The sequence below is a fragment of the Nicotiana tabacum genome, chromosome 1, assembly GCF_000715075.1.
Source record: "Nicotiana tabacum cultivar K326 chromosome 1, ASM71507v2, whole genome shotgun sequence".
In the NCBI taxonomy this organism is placed as follows: Eukaryota; Viridiplantae; Streptophyta; class Magnoliopsida; order Solanales; family Solanaceae; genus Nicotiana; species Nicotiana tabacum.
Window position 1 is genome coordinate 96,717,737 of NC_134080.1, and position 20,856 is coordinate 96,738,592.

Consider the following 20,856-nt stretch of genomic DNA (forward strand, 5'->3'; position numbering starts at 1 on the left):
GTAGGAGATCTACATGGGTCTCAAGATCCCCAATAATAACCACACACGAGCGATAGACACGATCTACGTTAATAGAATCACCCACCGGTGTGGACACATATATAGGAGCACTCAAAGAATCACGAGGCACAACCAAATACGTAGCAAAATAAGATGACACATAGGAGTATGTAGACCCTGGATCAAATAAAACTGAAGCATCTCTATTGCAAACTGAAATCGTACCTGTGATAACGGCATCGGATGCCTCAGCCTCAGGCCTGGCTGGAAAAGCATAATATCGGGGCTGGGCACCCCACTCTGAACTACATCCCTGGGACCGCCTTCTGTTGGCTGGCCTCCACCTCTAGCGGTCTGACCTCCACCTCTAGATGTCTGACCCCTACGTCTAGCTGGCCGAGTGGGCGGTGTAACACCCCGTGCCAGAACCATGGCACGAGAACCCTGATGCTGAGAACTGCTCGATGTTTGAGGGAAAAATCTAGCAATGTGCCTCCAATCACCACATGTATAACAAGACCTCGGCTGCTGAGACTGCTGACCCTGAAACTGACCCTAACGACCTGAGTAACCACCCTAAAAACTCTGGAGCGGAGGTGTACTGATAGGAGCTGGTGATGCACTATAGGGCAGCTGATCAGAATACTGCATATGAGAACCACGACCACTTGGAGCATTGTGAGAAGTCTGAAGTGCTGAATGAAACGGCCTGGGAGGATGGCCTCTATCAAAAGAATCCCTGCCTCCAGATGAGGCACCACTGAACCTGCCAGAATGACAGGGCCTCTTGTCAGACCCCTGACCACTCCCATATGACAAAACTATCTCTACTCGCCTGGCCACATTGGCTGCATCCTGGAAAGAAATCTCACTCCCTGTCTCCTTAACCATCTGCAATCTGATAGGCTGAGCTAGTCCCTCAATAAACCTCCTCACCCTCTCTCTCTCAGTGGGAAGTATAAGAAGAGCATGATGGGCCAAGTCAATAAATCTGGTCTTATACTGAGTGACGGTCATAGAACCCTGCTGGAGACGCTCAAACTGTCTCCGATAGTCCTCCCTCTAAGTGATAGGAAGAAACTTCTCCAGAAATAGCTGAGAGAACTGGTCCCAAGTCAAAGCCGGTGACCCAGCTGGTCTGGCCAAGCAATAATCCACCAAGTCTTGGCGGAACCTGACAGACGAAAAGCAGCAAAGTGGACCCTATTGGTCTCCACTATCCCCATGTTCCGTAGAACCACATGATAGTTGTCCAATAGTCTTGGGGATCCTCTGAAGATGTACCACCATAGGTAGTAGTGAAAAGCTTGGTGAACCTGTCCAACCTCCACAAAGCATCAGAAGACATAGTTGCTCCATCACCGGTCTAAGCTACAACACCCAGCGGAACTACCCCAACTGGCTGAGCTGCCGGAGTCTGAAACTAAGGAGCTATCTGCTTCGGAGTGCAAGTAGCGGGAGTCTGTGCTCCTCCCCCAGCCTGAGAGACGGCTGGTGCTACAGGAAGTATACTTGCCTGGGTGACACTCTCCATAAGGCCCACTAGATGGACCAGAGCATCCTGGAGTACTGGGGTAGCGATGAACCCCTCTAGAACCTGAGCTGGCTCTGCTGGAACGGTCTGGGCTAGAGCCTCTTCCTCAAACTCTACCTGAGGCTCCGCCGCTGGTGCTGCTGCTCTAGGCTGAGCCCTGCCCCTGCCTCGGCCTCTAGCACGTCCTCGTCCTCTGGCCCTCGTAGGAGCTGCCACTAGGGGCTCGGGCTGCTGATTAGTTGATAAAGAGGCACGTGTTCTCGCCATCTACGAAAGAACAGAGTAGAAGTTCAATTAGCATTGAGAAGTCAAATCGCACGATAGAGAAGAATAGATGTGAAGTTATTCCTAAACTCTGTAGCCTTTGGGGATAAGCATAGACGTCTCTGTACCGATCCCTCAGACTCTACCTAGCTTGTTTGTGAATGGTGAGACCTAAGCAACCTAGTACTCTGATAACAACTTGTCACGATCCGGATTTCCCTACCTTCGGGAGTCGTGATGGCGCCTACTCGTGGAAGCTAGGCAAGGCGACAATTACAATTTTACATCCATTATTATTAATTTAACAGGAACAGATAATAACTAAAATAAAATAGTTATGAAATACAGAAGTGATATCGCAAACCAATAGTTCTAATACATAGCTACCCCAAACATTTGGTGTCACAATCCATGAACGACTAAGATTTACTACAAATATAAGTCTGAAAGAAGTACAATTGTTCTCGAAATAGAAGAGACGAAAGAAGCTAAAACGGGGAAAGGGGACTTCAGGCTCTGCGAACGCCAGCAGATCTACCTTGGTCTCCCTGGACTAAAGGTAGCAACCTCGAATGTACTCACAGGATCCGGCACCGAAATCTGCACAAAAGTGCAGAGTGTAGTATCAGTACAACCGACCACATGTACTGGTAAGTGTCGAGCCTAACTTCGGCGAAGTAGTGACGAGTCTATGATACGACAACTATATAAACCTATGTAGTTAAATCATATACGAACAGAACAATAATAATAGGAAATAACAGATAAAGATGAGAAGGGGAACATGATGCGGGGGAATATCAAATTCTAACAGTAATTCAATAGAGAAGCATAATGAATACCATAATTGTATCAACAGGAATAATGAAACAGTAACACATGCACGACATCACCCGTCGTGCTTTTACTCTCGTTCTCACCATAAGAAACAACAGAAACGGCACGGCATCACCCTTCATGCATTAACTCTCATAATCATGGCACGACATCACCCTTCGTGCATTAGCTCTCAAATCATGGCACGACATCACCTTTCGTGCGTTAACACTCACAATATCGGCACGACATCACCCTTCGTGCATTAACACTCACTCAGAATATCATGCACGGCATCACCTTTCGTGCTTTACACTCTTCCTCACCCAAACAATAGAAACAATACATCCTAGCAAGGGAATCAACAATAGAAACAAATACATCTCGGCAAGGGAATCAGCTATAACCAATCTCATTCCAACAGTTACTTCACAAAATAAATCTCAACTTGAGCCAATACTCAACAATGGTCAATTACCAAGAAATTATCATAAGTCTTTTTCACCAATGATAATCATCAATTTAAGCATGGACAGTACATAATAAGAGTCACAACAATCATGGTATAAGACCCACGGGCATGCTTGACACCAACATATAAATACTCGTCACCACACCTATACGTCATACTCAACACTAACACGTAGCAAATAAGACCACAATACATATTCTCTCAAGCTAAGCTTAGACCAAATACTTACCTCAATTCCACGGCCAAAAGTCAAGCCTCAATTACCGTTTTACCTCTCGGTTCCACTTCCAATTCGCTCGTATCTAGTCATAAATTACTTAATAATATCAATGTATGCCAAATAAATCAATTCTAATGCGTGAATATAGATTTCCCAATGTTTTCCCCAAAAAGTCAAAAATCGACCTCGAGCCCACTTGGTCAAAACTCGAAGTTCAAACCAAAACCCGACTACTCATTCACCCACGAACCCAAATATGCAATTGGTTTTGAAATCCGACCTCTAATTGAGGTCCAAATCCCCAAAATTCGAAAATCCTAATTTTTATCCAAGAACACCCAATTTCCCATGAAAACCCCTAAATTTTGAAGTGAAATCATGTAAAAAGATGAAATAGATTGAAGAATAAGAGTTAAGATTCATTTACCTATGATTTGGGGAAGAACTTGCTCTAGGAAAATCGTCCTTTGGAATTTAGGTCTTGAAATTTTGAAGAATGAAGTGAAAATCCTGTCTAAGTCCAAACATATCAACTGCAGATGTCATAATTGCGACTGGAGCTTCGCATTTCTGCTGTCGCAAATTCGACCATTTGGTCGCAAATGTGAAGTCCCCCCTGCCCTGATGACTTCGCAAATGCGAAGAAAAATTCGTAATTGCGAACATGCCCAGCTTCCTTCGCATTTGTGATGGAAGCCTCGCAATTGCCAAGCCTGTCAAGCTCGCAAATGCGAAGCTTGATCTCGCAATTAGAGGCCTGCAACTTTGCTGAAGCATACCAGCAAATTCCCTAAGTGCAAAATCACTCCGTGGCCTAACCAAAACTTACCCGAGCTCTCGGGGCTTCAAACCAAACATGCACGCAAGTCTAAAAACACCATATGGACTTGCTCGTACGATCAAATCATCAAAATAACATCAACAACTACGAATTTAACCTCAAACTCATGATTTTCCTCAAGAACACTTTAAATTTACTATGTTCACAACCGGACGTCCGAATCATGTCAAATCAACTCCGATTCTTACCAAATTTTACAGATAAGGCTTAATTATTATAACGGACCTGTACCGGGCTCCGAAACCAAAATACGGGCCCAATACCATCAAGTTCCAACACTATTCAACTTCTAAAGACCTTTATATTTTCCAACAAACAATTTTTTTTTAAAATTCTTTTCTCGGGCTACGGACCTCCGAATTCGATTCCGGACGTACGCCCAAGTCCCATATTTTACTACGGAAACACGTCCGAACTGCACACGCAAATCGAGGAGAAAAAAATGAGGTTTTCAAGGCCTCGAAACCCGGATTCGAATTCTACAACACAAGATGACCCTTTGGGTCATCACGTTTTGGCTCTAAGAACGAACCTATTTCATTTGGCCTGGGAACGTGGCTTGCAAGTTAAAGTTTTGTCTAATAACCTAAAGCATTGTCTTTTTGAACTATAGCATTTCTCCAGAAGGATTCATGAAAGTCAAGGAAGAAACGATACTTTAAAACTACCCCAATTAACTCATCTATAGAAGCTTAATCCAAGAAGACGTACTTGTGACTGGAGGCTTATAATATGACTATCCACCATCTTATGCTAAATATCTTTCATCGAAACCTTAAAACCATAACAATACACCATCATCTTCATAACAAGTATACAACCTTGAGGATGTTCAATTGCATCATTAAATTAAATATATTTTCCTTCAAAGGCTTTGTTCTGTTTTGGTGTTTGTTAAAGGTTCTCGATGTAGATGTACGACAATTCATCACAAGATTTTTCGAATCACAAAAGCAGTTGGAATGCTTGAAAAGCTGCAATTCAGAAAGTCTGAATTATGTAATGAATAACCCACGGAGATCTGTAATGATACTGTAGATAATTATCACAAACATTCTTTAAGCTGAATGGGCCTTAAATTTGCAATTGACTATCAAAGGCAAAATGGAGTTACATTTCTGTTTTGAGCAGAGATCATTATATTCCAAAACACGTTAATTACGAGTAGATCCCAGGTTAGTGTGAGAAAGACTTCAACTGTAGATCCTTCTTCATCTGTGCATTAAATTGAGCTTTGGAACATGACAAGTTTAGGTAGTACGCCGAAGCACGAACATTATACATTCAATGCGATTGCTAGCATTATTCTTCAGCCAATGACAAACATACGTTTAAAATATATACATAGAAGCTGATACAATGCTACAATTACACTAACCTTATACAGTGGGGTGACCGAAAAATGCATGCTTGTGCTGAAAAACACATTCAAACAGATCAGTGCTGATGGTCTCAGCATAGAAGCTGCAACTTTGCTCCACGCTCAATCCTGTCAACTGTCAAGTACCATAACTCGAATATTTCCATGAGCCGTTCTTCAAGCGTGAGTGCACTTCTAACAAGGATCAATCAAGTTTTCATGCCTCTTTCATTAGCTGCTGCCTCCAAGAAACGTGAAAACTCTTCTTCTCAACACCTGAGCTAAATCTATGATTTCGGATTCCCTAATCTGCCGAGTCATGCTAACATCCTGCCACAAGAACTTGCGCTTACCGGATACTCTGCTTGTTACATCAACAGTCAAAGTTGTTTTCTCTCGACTGTTTGTTAATGCCCGCAGAACATGACTGGAGTACTTGGGATGTGAGACTAGTCTATTCAAGAGTATGAGTACCTCTCGCATCAGCAAGGTCCTGCCAAATAGGAACACATAGAAAAGAAGGTTGGGAACATGAAATAAATAAATCAAATTTAAAATATATTTGGAATCTGCAAGGTCTTTCCGGAAAATGAAAGAAACAGACAAAACAAAAACTACTAATAATGAGAAACTCCATGAATTCAGGTGGACTCCGCACACAGGAAGGTGGATGGGAAGAAATATTCAGCTATATAGAGTATACATCAATGCAGCTACGAGTAGAGTGTGAAAAGCAACTCCATTTCATGCATGTTTTGAAGACTAAAATACACCTCAAACACACATTTAAGTGCCCAAAGATACCTCTCTTTGAATACTTCAGCCTGCTGAGCAGTATCCGATTCTTCTAGATCCAAATCGCAAACGAAGCTTTGCAAAATAATTGCAAATAAATCCTTTCCTTTTGGAAGCCTATAATTTAACAGAATCTCAACACCACATTTTCCTGATGATGCTAAGAAAGCTAGCAAAATTATAGTGTGCCTCCGAAGCTGTAGTTCCTGAAAAATTAGAGAATCAAGGGTAACAGAAAGCAGAAAGGGGCAAATTCCACTCTTGGAAAATTCAAGATAGAATTCAAGTTAAATACGATAGCAATAATGCAGATCAGTTTTAAGAGCCAAATTAATGCGTAAAAGGCACTCCATACAAATAATCTTGTCCAACAAAGAAATGAATTCAGAAATGGCTAAAAATGCACTGGCAGGAACTAGGCACGCGCCATAAAGCTGACAACTTCTATCAGTTGGCGAGTGGACTCCTATAGGGATGAGTGACTTATCTTGAGAAAAATTTATCTCTTCTTAGTCTTGAAGATCATGTTTCCATTAATGTGGCAGATGATGCATGACATGAACAAGAATTTTGTAGTACTGCTTCTTCCTGACTCACAAAGTTCCTAAACCATGGTGGGAGATTAAAAATCTTAGCTTGTTCCCTCTTATTTGTCTGCGGAGAAATGAGCACCCCAGTAGACCTGAATGACAGGAGAACCAGCAGGATTGTGGTTTTCAACTGCTACATATCAGACTATGTTACGAGATTTTTGACCTAGAAGCACCCCTGTTGAGTGTGTACGGCATGGATTGTTCATGCGTATTCTTTAATTATTCTAATAAAATCAGCACCTACCGAACCGGATACCTACACCCGCATCGAAGACGTACCCGTAACTGAGTGCGTAATATAGATGTCAAATACTTAGAAACAATATTATCCCAAAGCCGGAACTCTGACACAAACAAATAGATATGATGAATCTATTTTAGACAGCTTGATATGGATTGGCTTACGGGGATGATGATCAACTAGAAGTTGTCAATAGGCTGAATACACATGCGGCCCCTTAAACTTGCCCAATTTTTCATTGTTTCTAAACTAAGGATTATACCTATTGAACACTTGAACCCGAACCAAACTGTCTCTATTGAACACATTCGACAATACTAGACAAACTACTGTGCGTGAATATTACTCGCCGTTGATGTGGAAAATGAAACCAATTAGAAAACGACACACCATCAAAAAAGCCAAAATGGTTTTTTAGAAGAAAAAAAAATGTTGACCGGAAAGAAAGATATCCTGTAAAGATCCATTATTTCGGATTTGTTATCACTTATCTCTTACTTTGTTGCATTTGTTCTTTCTCTTGTCAAAAACTAGATCCATGGAGCAGATCATTTTCTTTTGAAAAGCAGTTGTGACAACAAAAATTTCAGATTTGGCTTGAAAAAAGGGCCAACATCTGTAAAAGCATGGCCAGACAAAGAAGAAGAAGCCAAAAAAATGGTAAAAAGAAGAAGAAACTGAAAATGTCGCCGGCAATACTTGGATGGTGGAGTCTATTTTACGAGCTATAATCTTGGTGGTCCTATGAGTCATTGTTGAGATGAAGAGTTGGGGTCGGTTCCGAGATGTTGCATTGTGGTTTGTTTGAAAATTGAATTGGCAGTAGTGGTTCTTTAAATTTTATTTTTTACTTCTTTTTCTTGTGAAAGTTTATTGTCGGCAAATTTTGTATAATTCCGGCAAAAGCATTGGTAGAGCTTGACTTATTGCAATTCCACGCACCAAATATTGAGTAGAAAGCACAGCATCTGCCATGTCAATGGTGTAAAGAGAGACAGTAGAAGACTTCTTTACACTTTTTAGATTCATTGAGATGGGTATACTTTGATAGGAAGGTTTGGAGGGCCAGCATTAGTGTCGTATGGTAGTAGGTAGTTGAGCGTTTTTTTACTCCGTTGTGGGTATTAGGCTAGTTTGTTAGTTTCTTGCTTTAGTTTGATAGTGGTACTTGTTGTATTCGTACTATTTTTCTGCTCCGGTTTCCTAGTACCTTTCCATTGTTCTGATTATCGATATTGCCTTTTCCATTTATTTTTCTGATTTTTAGGTCGCTGACCAATGTTGTTACTGTTCCATTGCCTCTTTTTCATCTCCTTGTGCCAAGGGTCTTTCGGAAATAGCCTCTCTAGCCCCCAGGGTAGGGGTTAGGTCTGCGTATACACTACCCTCCCCAGACCCCACGTGTGGGATCATACTGGGTTGTTATTGTTGTTGTGAGATGGGTGTACTTAATTGCTATATGGTGATTTCTGTACTGTTGGAAAGTTGTTTTTGCAGTACCATCTTCGTACTTGCCTTAATAATATTTACTTAAGGGGCTGCATATGTATTCAGCCTTTTCAATATATACTCTGATCACATAGGTCAACCTACAAAGCATGGACGTGGTCTCTTTATATGGCATATTCAAGTTGTACTCGAGCCTAGATCAAACAAACACATAACAACACCAACCTCTCCCTATTTCTTTGGTTGTTTTAAATTTAAACATACTTGTTATTAATTCTAGACATTGCCAAGCACAAAAGGAACTTTGCTTCCCTATTTGCTCTTTTAGCCAAAGTTTCTTACTGTACAAATAATAATAATAATAATAATAATAATAATAAGAAGAAGAAGAAGAAGAAGAAGAAGAAGAAGAAGATCACTTCCTAAAATAAAAAGGAAAGTGAATCTCCAAACTCCTTTAAGTAACATAGCCCTAAAACCAAAAGGATACTCAATATTTGAAGTAAATATCATGTGAATTATGTTCAAAAACCATTTTAAATTTCAAACTGACATAAGGAATGTGGTTTTAAGTTTGTAGTTCAGATTAATGACTTGTTTTCAAATTTGAATTCTAACTTCCTAATTGGGATCACTATCATTTACTCCCTCCATTTAAAACAGAGTGAACTTATTTCCTTTTTAGTCCGTTTCAAATAGAATATGAACCTTTTCTAAATTTGAAAACAATGTAATTTTAAACTTCTCATTTTACCCTTAATGGGATAATTTATAGCCACACAAATATCTAATGATTATTTTAGACCACAAGTTTCGAAAAACTTTCATTCTTTCTTAAACTTCGTGCTCAGTCAAATAGGTTCAACCGAGGGAGTATAGTAATAACCTACCCTTAAAAATTAATCGATTTGCTTTTTGTATTATTGCTTAGTGTTGTCTTCTTTAAGACAATGCTCGTTGCTTTGAAGTGCATGACATAGCAACAGGGTGCCTACATTTAAGTTACTAATGAGTGAAAAGGCCAACTTTGGCTTTACTTAGCTTCCAAGGTTTAAGCTGCCTCAAGTAGGCCTTAATTAACACTAATATTTTTTGATAACTGAGAAATATGTTGAGGACCAGCGGAGCCAGGTTCTAAACTCAGATGATAAATGGGCTCACCCCTCTATCCTTATCCACTTTCTAAACTCGGATCATAATGGGCTTGCCCCTCTACCCAACTCTACTTAAATACCACATGTTTGTGCAGCAGGGTTCAAACCCTTGATGTGCGATTAACCCATACATCACATGTTGTGCTCTTACCACTATACCAAAATCATGGGGGTTTTGGTTTATAACACTAATAATTTTAGTGTCCTATTTGTGCTGTATCACACTAGAATTTCAGAATCTTTTTGCCCCCTATCTCTATTAGATCGCCCAACATCATAATCGATGCAAACACCAGTAATCTATCTCATAAGTCAACTCGTTTTATTTTTTATTTCTCACGTCAAATTGGTTTCAGGATCTCAAGGGTACTCTGTGGAACCTTAACAACTACTATAAAAATCTGATAGAGAAACTACTATTATAAAAATTTAGATGTGCGTATGTGGTGGCATACAAACATTCTAATCAAAAGAATGCATCTCAGAATACAACTGCCTGAAGCAAACAAAACAGTTGGGTCAAGCTGGCTAGAAGGGGAAAAAAAGCAATATTTGCTTATATGAAAGCAAAAGGAGATTATCTAACAATACGAAATAAGGAATGGGCAGAAGATAGGATAATTAAAGCTAAAATATATTAAACATACCTCAGCATTACTTCCAGTGCAGGTGATACATTCTGCCAAACTCTCCAAGATCACACTGACTACGGGAAAGGTTGAAGTATCCTTGGAATTGGTATCAACCATGCCACCCCCATCTCCCTCCACGAGACAGCTACAGAATGAGGCCATTACTCTTGGGCCTTTATTTATTGAATAGTATAGTCAGAAAAACCATTACACAAAGCAAAAAGCAAACTGATAGTGATTTGGAGATGGATTTGATCTCAGTAATATCCTTTACATCTTCAAAATATATCTTACTGTTGACAGAAATCTACCACAACTACCACTGTGGTGCATGGGCATACAATAAAATTTAATTTGGTATTCTTCCTTCCATAATAAACTTGGAGAAGGTGCATGATTTTTTAAATTAAACATAAAAAATGTGTTGGTATTTTTGTCCATAAGATGGTATAGGCACTCCTGGAAGAGAAAAAATGATATAAATAACAAGACGTGGTAGCCAAGCAGTAAAAGCTACTTTTTACACATAGAGGTACATTATGCTAGTCTAAGAAGAATTTCCAGGAGTCAGATAACATCAAATTCATATATAACCATGTGACCCAACACGTGACCAAACAGATATGTCCACTCACAATTTAGTAGCATATGAAGAAGATGCACCGCTTTCTTCTTTACATGCACGTGAGCTCCCTTCTTCAATAGTTTTGAAATACTTTGGAACGGTATATCTGTCCCATACCTATATAAAGGAGGATATTGATTAAGCATATCACAGAGCTCCAAAAATATGCCTAAATTAATGAGAAAGCGGTGTTGAACATACTTTTCCCTCTCCAAGTACGCATTACTTCTTGCAACAATCAGATTCATGACTGAAACTGCCTGGAGTCTTACATGTTCTACCTCATGAATCATGATAATTTCGCACATCAATTCAAAAAGAGGAAAGTAGTTGAAATGAGAAGATATCAAACAGCTAGATCCACAATTGGTGAATCCTATCCTGGCATAAGTATCAACAGTATCCAATCTCGGGCCATCAGCATGATCTTGATCAAATATTTTCTCATCATGGACATGGGGCAGTCCTCTAGTTCCAGGATATCCATATTCATACAGATCTGACGAATTATTCCAACAAGAAGGTCCCTCCATCACAATGTTGTCCCTGGTACAGTACACTGGAAAGATCAAATCAAAGCATATAAGGAAAATTCTGGATCAGAAGATAGGGACCAATTTTCCTACTTTTCCTTTTCTTTATTTTCTTTCTGGTTACAGAAGCAAGGGTTTTAACCCAACAAGGGATTTATCAGAGAAGGGTAGAGGGGCGGGCCCATTATCCACCGAGTTTCGAAGGCTGCGGCTGGTCCAAAGGATCTGCCCCAAACGGATTTCTCAGTCATAAAAAAAAAAGGGGATTTATCAGCTAGCACTAGCAAGAGAATAACAAAATGCCTTAGGAAGATTCATCGTGAAATTTGAAGGGACAGAAGACTGAAGAGAATGGTTTGCATGATAGTCAGTAGCTGCTAACTCTTGTTTCCCATTTTTTCTTGAACCTCCTCATGAATCCAGACAAATGCAAGCTTCTTGCACGAGCGGTATAGTTTAACAGTTGCCAAACCCAGGTTAAATCAAATGTTTCTTTTATCTTATTTTGATCGTTAAATCAAATGATTCTTCTGCAGGGATGCTAAAAGAACCCACGATAATAGCTCAAAAACAGAATGGAGGCAGCAGAGCATGCATTTAAGAGCGAATACATACCTTTTACCAAATTTTCTTTCCATAGTGAACGTGAAATTCAAAACCTCTTGCAGTATATGCAAAGACCTATGAATTATAGCAACCTGCATGGAATGAAAAATGTTATGAAGCTATTGACAATTAACTTCTATAGAATGATATAAAATTGAAGGCTTCACGAATTCCCTTTTACTTCAACATAACATGCAGTACTAATTCAAAAGAATTATAAAAATTAAAACAAAATATATTATTTTAGTACTTTTATTAAGGGAAAACGTTGGTAACTAATGCATACTTATATTTATATATTTCCCTTATTCTTAGAGTTTTTGCTGTTTGCATAGTTCTACGATCCTTGGCCAATAACTCACCTCGCATCCTTGTGATTTCTGTGGTAGTTCTTGCTTGCCATAATTCACTTGTTATGTGGGAATTTGGGTGATTTTGGGAAGGGCTTGAACCTCGATACTAGATCATCACTGTTATTTAACTTATATATGGGTGGGGTGAGGATCGTCATGGTGTGTTGGACCTCATGAGTGAATCAAAAATTGGATTTACGTTGGATCTTACTCAAATCACCATATCTATCCTCCTGAGGGGGAGTTTGGTGAGGATTCTGCCATAGATGTTCAGTTGCATATAAAAAGGGGGTATAACAAACATTAGGACCTAAGTGGTTGAACAAAGAAGGTAAAATCCCACGGAGCAGCCTGTCCAGTGATGCAAAACCGCTGTAAGTGTGAAAGGCACATTTCCATGATGAAACATGGGTCCAACAAGGATGTTCATATCTTTCCACGTGAAAGAGGAAAGGGGAGTAGGCATAATACTGGAAAGTACGGACTCGGGGTTTATCCCTCAATCAAAGACTACTTGAAAGTTACAATAGATTCCACTCTCAGTTAGTAAGCTAAGGATCAGATCACTTGCTATTAAGATTTTCAGAAATAGTCACAAAACTCTCACCAATTAAGTAAGCTTTTTCATTTTTAAGTTCATAAGGTGACTGTATAACTTACTTAATGATTCTCAAAATCATTATGAAACTTTTGGCCTTAATCAGTAATTCCTAAATCCAAAATTTCGTGACAGTGCTTAGTAAGATGCCAGCTTTCTCAAATTTCTCCTTTTCTTTCAAGATATATGAGATGGCAACAGCTTCACAGACCTGTGAATTACTCAACAAGTTTTATCATGTGTATTGCAACCACTATTATTAATCAAGACACTTAACTGAGAGAAATGGTAATTGCCATAAAAAGTTTTTGATAAAGTACTGCCAAAAGTTTTACATGTTTAGAAATGTAAATTCCCACATTAGCAACTAAAACAGAAGGAAAAATGACAAATATATAAGCTTACAATCGCACATTTTTAAGTCTGCAAAGACCAACCAATGCTTCTAACAAATCTTCCAATCTCACCATTTCATCATTAATCTACAAGACACAAATAAAGCTACAAATAAGGAGAGTTTAGCCCTACTAAGACAATAAGGTAAGTCATGCAGAGTATTTGCATAATAAGTAACACGGTGTAGATCGAGTGTAGGAAAAGGCTTGTCTCAGTTTATTGTAATTTCTGGGAGTTTATGCAAATTTTGCAAAAAGTAGAACATAATGAAAGCAAAAGATTCATATAGGTAACTAGTGTGGATTAAGGCATAGTCAGGTTGGTACGCTGTTAATCCAGTGTTTGCAAAGAGTCCTTTTAGCTGTTTAGAGATTTGTATGTCAGTGAGGGAAAGCTTGAATGACTCTAATCTAGCACTGGTGAATATGACTTGACAGCTCATCCAGGTCCAATTTACTGAACTTCATATTTCAAATGTAAATATTTTAACTCATTTAGTTGTTTATATTTTGGCTTTATTATATTAGAGAAACACTTGATAGAAAGCATTCTTAATAATTACTACCTTATTAAAAACACTTGCTAGCTAATGAAGTGGTTGATTCGAGAAGGCAAGAAATGCTGGCCAAGACTGAGAACAGATGCTCTCAGGCACGAGTTACGAGGTAAGTTACTAAAGTCATTTTCCAACAGTTCCAGGCAGGATCGCTCATCGGAGGGACTGAGTTTTTCTTCAATCTTGCTGATTGACCAAAAAAATGGTTTGAGATCAACATAATATGGACAATACTATTTATTTTAATGCGGAAAGTAAATCTTTCAATATAACGGAAGACTTTTCTGGGTCTGAAATGTGGTATGATTGGGTGGAACGGAAGGGGAATTCAATGCACAGAATGACAGTTAGCAAGAAGCTGTGGATTTGCCATTTATGACATTTGGCAACAGGAACCAGGGGAAATAAGTATAACACTGGAGACTTAAAGACCATTTACGCAATTACTTTTGTTCTCAGATTTGGTCAAACAATTTTAATAAGTATGGGTTCCATGCCGGATTTGGTCAAATAATTTTGGGTACTTTGACCACGACAGACAGAAAAATTTGAGACCAGATACAATTTGATTTCCAAAATCAGAATCAAAACTAGGATAAATTTGAAGAAAATAGCACATCTTATCTAAGAAATCAATCATTTACGTATCAACAACTTGAGAATAAAAATGAAATGTACACTTTACAAGTTATACATAAGTATTCCACAAAATTTCTCATAATTTAGAGATATTATTGTATTTTTGAATTATATTTAGCCGGATCCCCGCACCCGTATCCGTACTAGGATCTGTATCCCTGAATCTTAGAATTTACATCTCGAAGGATCCGACCTCTAGATCCACACCCGTGTCGGACACCCGCACCCGTGTCCGAGCAACTTAGACCAAAACTAAAGAAACAACATGTAATAACAAATTTCTAAGAATAGGAAAACAAAAATAATACTAATACTATTGGTATGGTAAAAAGCTATGCTCGATTACTTACTACCCTTCTACCTTAATTTTTGACCTCCACACTCTCCAATCCAGGTTCACGTCCTCGATAAGCTGAAGTTGCACCATATCTTACCTAATCACCTCTCCCTAATACGTATTTGGCCTACCTCTACCTCTACCTCTCCTCAGGCCCATCATGGCTAATCTCTCACACCTTCTCATTGGGGCATCTGCACATCTCCTCTTCACATGCCTTTTCCATCTCAGTCTCGCTTCCCGCATCTTGTCCACCACGGATGTCACTCCCACCTTGTCCCGAATATCTTCATTCTTAATCTTGTCTCTCCTGGCATGCCCACACATCCATCTCAACATTCTCATTTTTGCTACTCACATCTTCTAGAAGCGGGAGTTTTTGACTGGCCAACACTTCGCCCCATACAACATTGTCGGTCTAATCACCACTCGGTAAAACTTACCTTTAAGTCTAGGCAGCATATTCTTGCCACACAAAACACCAGATGCGAGCCTCCATTACATCCATTCTGCACCAATACAATGTGTGTCATCATCATCAATCTCCCCAATACCTTGGATTACTGACACCAGATACTTGAAACTTTCTCTCGTTGGGATGACTTATGTATCAAACCCCACGTTCATGTTCGCTACATAGATCACATTGCAAATTGGGAGAGTCACTACACCAAAATGTCGTGGTCGGCTTGGGATAAAAGATTTAAGAGTTTTTAACAAGGCGTTAGTCGTTACTAGGAAAGTGGCTATACAGATCTGGAGTAGAGGTGGATGCTCTTAGGAGGGGGTGACTGCAGAGAAGTATGGGGTTTTAGAAGGGGATGGAGGACAAAAGATGTCTCACTCCCTACGGCTATAGGGAATATTTTAAAGGGGTGGGAAGAGTTAGGTGGGAACATTTCATTCAGGGTGGGCGATGGGAGTAGGGTAACTTTTTTGGGACATTGGTGGTGACTAGTGCAGAAATTACACATCCAAAATCACATGGCAATGATGTCCTCGGAACGACGGCTCAAGATCGTTTCCTATTACTTCATTCCAGGAAACGCGGAGACTATCGGTATACGGTAAAATCGGAGGTTCAATTTCTCGTCATTAAGGGGTTTCGGGAAGTCATATAGAGACCTCAAGGTTGTGGGGTTGCGGTTGAGTTCTCTCCCTCGATGTTCATTTACGCTCAACCTAACGACAATACCGAGGATGGGGAATTCCCAAGGCGAGCAGGTAACACCGACAGAGTCTGGTATCATGTCTAGCCGTCCCATCTCCGTATCTTTACAATTAATGCATTCTGTACAATGTTGTATTTCCCCTCCTATATAAAGGGGATCCTCATCACTTTGTAAGGGGCTGTTGTTGCTCCAACTATTCTACACAAGATCAATAACAACTCTCTCTCTTTTCTCTCTAGCTTACTCGCTCGAGACTACCCCTTTCATTTATTGCTTTCATACTTGTTCTTCATTTATTGCTTGATATTGGCCGTAAAGAGCCTCATTTAATTATACTCTAATTGTTAGTCCCTCCCCGATTACCCCCGATAGCTCGAGCCCGAATCCAGGCATCGACCTCGAGGTCTTTCACCGGTCAGCCCGAGGCCCGGATAGCTAACCCCTCGGTTTGGTCACAGCTCTTTTCTAGCTCGCGTTTTATCTTTTATCTTCATATCAACTGCTCTAACAACTAGCACAAAAATAGATCACGTATTTTTAGAGTCTCATCAACAAATTTAATTGTTACTACCATTTTCACGGTAAACAGGGTCATTGTTAGCTCAAATACCAACCTAGTATAAATAACTTCTTATTTCCATTTTTAGGGTAGATTGCTTGAGATGAATTGAGAGATTATTCACTTTGAGCGTTGAACTCTCTTTATGTTAGGTTTAGTTTAATGTTAGGGTTTTACCTTGTATCTCTCTTTGAACATCGCTTGGATGGATCCGATTGTGTGGATCCATGTATGAGTTCATGTCTCTTCTTCCTTGTATTGATTCTACTGATTAAATATTGTTTTAATTGTTAGATTGTCCCTTCTTTATTCTAAATCTCTCCCCCTCCCATTCTAATTTTGGATCTATTTGCTATCTTTTCTTGATCGTTGTTTGTTTATCAATTTCTTGCTTCCGCGTATATTAGTTCGTATCAGATGAAGTAGAAAAAGATCTAGAACACTTGAGTAACCTCTTTCCATTATTTATTTTTGGGGCACCACAAGGTTCCTATATGTAAAGATTGAAAGTCATTCGTAGAGAATCATGTCTTTTTATAAGGTTTTCTACTTTTTGGTATACTTCTTGTACACTACCATAGTTTTTGCCCTTCTATTACTGAAATTTATTACTTTGTAAAAAAAGTCATACGATCAAAAGTAAAGCAAACTAAACATTATGTTGTAATCTTTAATATACATTAATTTATATTTTTAGCAAGTTTCAACTTAATTTCAGTTTTATCAAGAAACCCTTCATTAGTTGACTCCTACACACAACACAACATAATAGTATCATTTAATTGCGTCCCTTAAGAGTTCAATTGCCTTTAATTTAGATAAATGCATGACTAAAGCAATTGTCAAAGGTGTAGAATATGAGGTAAAGAGTTCAAGCAAGTGAAAATAGGAAAAATCAAAATTCCAATTACTTAACTTCCTTTTTCCTGGTTGAGTGGAAGGTAAACAGTCACTGAGTAACAGAGATAAGGAATACCAATTCATACAAAAACAATCTGAGACATTGAGACAGATCTATCGTTTGGTTAATGATTGTTAGCATGCACGCTAGAGAAGCAAAAATAATCAGAAGCAGGAACCTGAAGGTGAAGTATAGTCAAAGTGAAAAGAGATATCACTTAATTCATATACCTTGGTCAATATAGAGAAAAGATGAGACACTTTTGCACTCTCACCAGAATGAGTGTACTGCAGATTATCCTTCAAAGAAATATTTGACTCCAAACTTGTCCTTAAGGGAAAACTCACGTTCAGGTATCCAGAAAGGACACGGAAATCAACTTCACATGTTGCATACAATTTCGAAATGAGAAGCCTTCCTAATCTTTGTCCACTAGACAAGTTCCATACATCCAACAACTTGTTTCTACGGCAAAAAGTAGCAGATAAATCGCTTTCCGCTGATAAGCTGATAGATTCATCATGCTTTTCAGTTTGGATCCCAACATCTTTAGAGGATATTGCACCTATGATTCAACAGGCAATGAAGAATGGTTGAGTTTTAAGAACAGGAAGGAACTAATTTTCAGGAACCATAACCAATGATTGATTTTGTTTCCACATCCCAATTTGAACTAACCGACTTTTGTGTTGGAGCTAACATGATCATTCGTAGAGCGTGCATTTTGGCATTCTAAGGATTTTCTTTGGTCTTGTTGGATGTTGACACCCGAATCTGTATTTCTGCAACATAGAGAAGACCATAATTTTACTGGCCATTCTTTGTCATAGCGGTTGAGGGAGTTTACTCCACAACACTAGGTCAAGAGTTCAAGGCTGGTAGGAAACGGAGCAAAAGAGAAGACCATAATTTTAAAATGAGATTAATCCCATTCACAGTGCAAAGAATCATAACAGTTAGAAAATATTCTCATTCCAGAAAAACATAGATGCAAAGAGCCAAATGTCAACAGATAAGGAAATTAGCAAACAAATATACAACTCAAAAGAAGGCATATCAGCAAAGACAAGAACTTCTTCAATGTTATGACGTCTTCAACTTTTACACACAGCAAGAAGCAAACTTCGCTGAAACTCTTCTATTTTCCTTTTAGAGTCTAACTGAGAAGTTAAAAATTTCACCAAAAAGCATGAGAAAGAGAATGATGTTGCATCACAGAGTTCCCTGAACAAGCAATATATGCATTTTTCCCCAAAAATTTCAAAAGGACCAGTATAGTTGCAAAAGGTTTGGCACTCAAATCGTCAACTAGCAGTAGGTCGTACACATGTGAACATGGTTTGTTAAAAAGAAAGAATCTTTGTGCCATTTGATCAAAAAATTCTTATAGAAAGATGTTACTGATTCTGATAATAAATTTGATATCTTTTCTTCCAAAACATTTGTAAAAGAAATTAAAAAATTTATGTATTCTGTTCTTCAAGATATATTGTACCCTTAATGTGTATATTTCTTATATTTTTGCTCTTAACATCTTTAGTATTACATTAAAATTTTGAGATAATATGTAAATTTCTGCCCTCTGAAATACATCCATGCATTATACTTCTTTGTCACGTACCCCGTCAAATGTGGTAAAGAGATTGGATATTGTCAAAACGATAAGAGGTTGTTTGCAGGACGAAAAGGGGAGAGGAAATGACAAATTTTCCTTTTACAAAGCTAAAAAGGTTATTAAAAGTAACTTCTTTTTTAGTCTGAATTCACCTCCATTTAGGTACTATGGCAGTAGTACAGTTTAACTAGCTAAAGTCTAAGTAACATAGAAACAAAAAAATTAACATAACTTGCAATGAAAATTAGACTAAAAGGATAGTTCTAAGCAATAGCATTATGAAAAATATAGGCTAAGAAGAACTTGTAAGATTTGTTCATGTAATTTTCAAAGAAAGGGAATCTTGTTAACTCAAGTAATAAAAAATATGTCTACTTATTGCTTGTCAGATCAGGCTATCACCTTATTATCTTATGTGGTAAACACATTAACCTCGAAGAATTATGGTCAGCTTTTTATTATGTGTCAGATACAGGTTTGCTCTAGAAGAAGAAGCACCACATTCAAATTTTGCAACTAACTGTCAAACACAAATTCTACTAAGCACTTACACATTCACATTCTTCGAAAGAGCAAGCTTGTGCTCCTTCTCTTTCTTCTCTTTTTCCCTTCTTAACTCAATGCACTCTTGCTCCTGAAGCGGTGCAAAAGATCATTACCTACCGGGAATTTTCATCAGAAATGTATTTGAGCACAACTTAAATCATAAACCCACCACCACACATATGGCTTACCAGAAAATTCCACTGTTTTGAAATTCGATCGAGCTCCTTCTGCAATTAAAAAAACCAGAATATCAATAAGACATTTAGCAAAATGACTACAGAACCAATCTATTCAAAGAACATTATAGAATACAAAAATGGACTGGCGAAAGAACATATTATAGTATTATGATATTATTATCTAACCTTCAAATTATCAATTTCTTCTTCTTTAGCAGTGTGGGACCCGCGAGGAGCGAGAGTGACTCGGCCAGCGGCAGCGGAGAAAGTGTCGACATCGGAGGACTGATTGAAAACCTTGGAGAACTCTGGAACTCTCTGAGACAACTCTTGGGGAGGCGAATAGCTAACGTCGGCGAACATCGCCGTGTGCGGTTGCGGACCTAGCGGTTGTGGTTGCGGCGGCGGCGGAGGAGGAGGAGGTGGGGGTGGAGGTGGAAAATGTTGCCGAGTGGCGACGGATAAGGCAAGCTCTTCGGCTTGGACGAGCTGGTCGATCAAATCTGCGTCCCATTCATCGTCGAAACCCTCATTCGCCATTGTTTTCTGCTTCAAACTCAAAAGGTTTCTACTTTTTGACAGTTTATATTTTTCTTTTCTCTGGACTTTTACTTGATTTCTTAGTTTCGCGCGCTTCCCCCCTTTTGTCAGGGTATTAATCGACGAGAGGCAGTAAATTTGAGTGATATGCTACAATGCTCCTTATATTTGTCGGCAGTTTCGTTTCACCCAAAAGCTTCGGTTCCGTTTTTCAACGACCCATTATTTCTACGGAAATGGTTAGAACTGCCCCTAGACTATTAGGGTTGGTACAGTAATACCCTCCCGTCCACCTATGTTGTAAAATTTACCCCCACCATTTTCTTTCCG

The 20,856-nt window shown here is 38.9% G+C and overlaps 1 protein-coding gene across 2 annotated transcripts; it reads right to left on the bottom strand.

Moving 5' to 3' along the window:
- Positions 1-5,396: 5,396 nt before the first annotated feature.
- LOC107808752 (protein SENSITIVE TO UV 2) lies at positions 5,397-20,654 on the bottom strand. Of its 2 annotated transcripts, XM_016633317.2 has the most exons (12): positions 20,173-20,654; positions 19,996-20,034; positions 19,813-19,895; positions 18,325-18,428; positions 17,877-18,211; positions 13,500-13,568; positions 12,145-12,227; positions 11,198-11,542; positions 11,007-11,113; positions 10,387-10,544; positions 6,312-6,508; positions 5,397-6,000 (listed from the first exon to the last, which is right to left on the bottom strand). In XM_016633317.2, exons 1-12 carry the CDS (start codon positions 20,524-20,526, stop codon positions 5,739-5,741), a joined length of 2,136 nt encoding a protein of 711 aa, XP_016488803.2. In that variant the 5' UTR covers positions 20,527-20,654; the 3' UTR covers positions 5,397-5,738. The 2 variants fall into 2 exon arrangements, with proteins under 2 accessions (XP_016488803.2, XP_016488804.2); XM_016633318.2 differs by lacking the exon at positions 13,500-13,568 and having other exon boundaries at positions 20,173-20,645.
- Between the last annotated feature and the right edge of the window lie 202 nt (positions 20,655-20,856).

What these genes read in the sequence shown, in the direction of transcription:
- LOC107808752 (XM_016633317.2), bottom strand. Translation starts at nt 20,526, where the DNA reads ATGGCGAATGAGGGTTTCGACGATGAATGGGACGCAGATTTGATCGAC. An exon ending in CTTTCGAAGAATGTGAATGT is followed by an intron (nt 18,429 to 19,812) that starts GTAAGTGCTTAG and finishes TCTATGTTGCAG; the next exon opens with AAATACAGATTCGGGTGTCA. An exon ending in TAGCTCCAACACAAAAGTCG is followed by an intron (nt 18,212 to 18,324) that starts GTTAGTTCAAAT and finishes GTTGAATCATAG; the next exon opens with GTGCAATATCCTCTAAAGAT.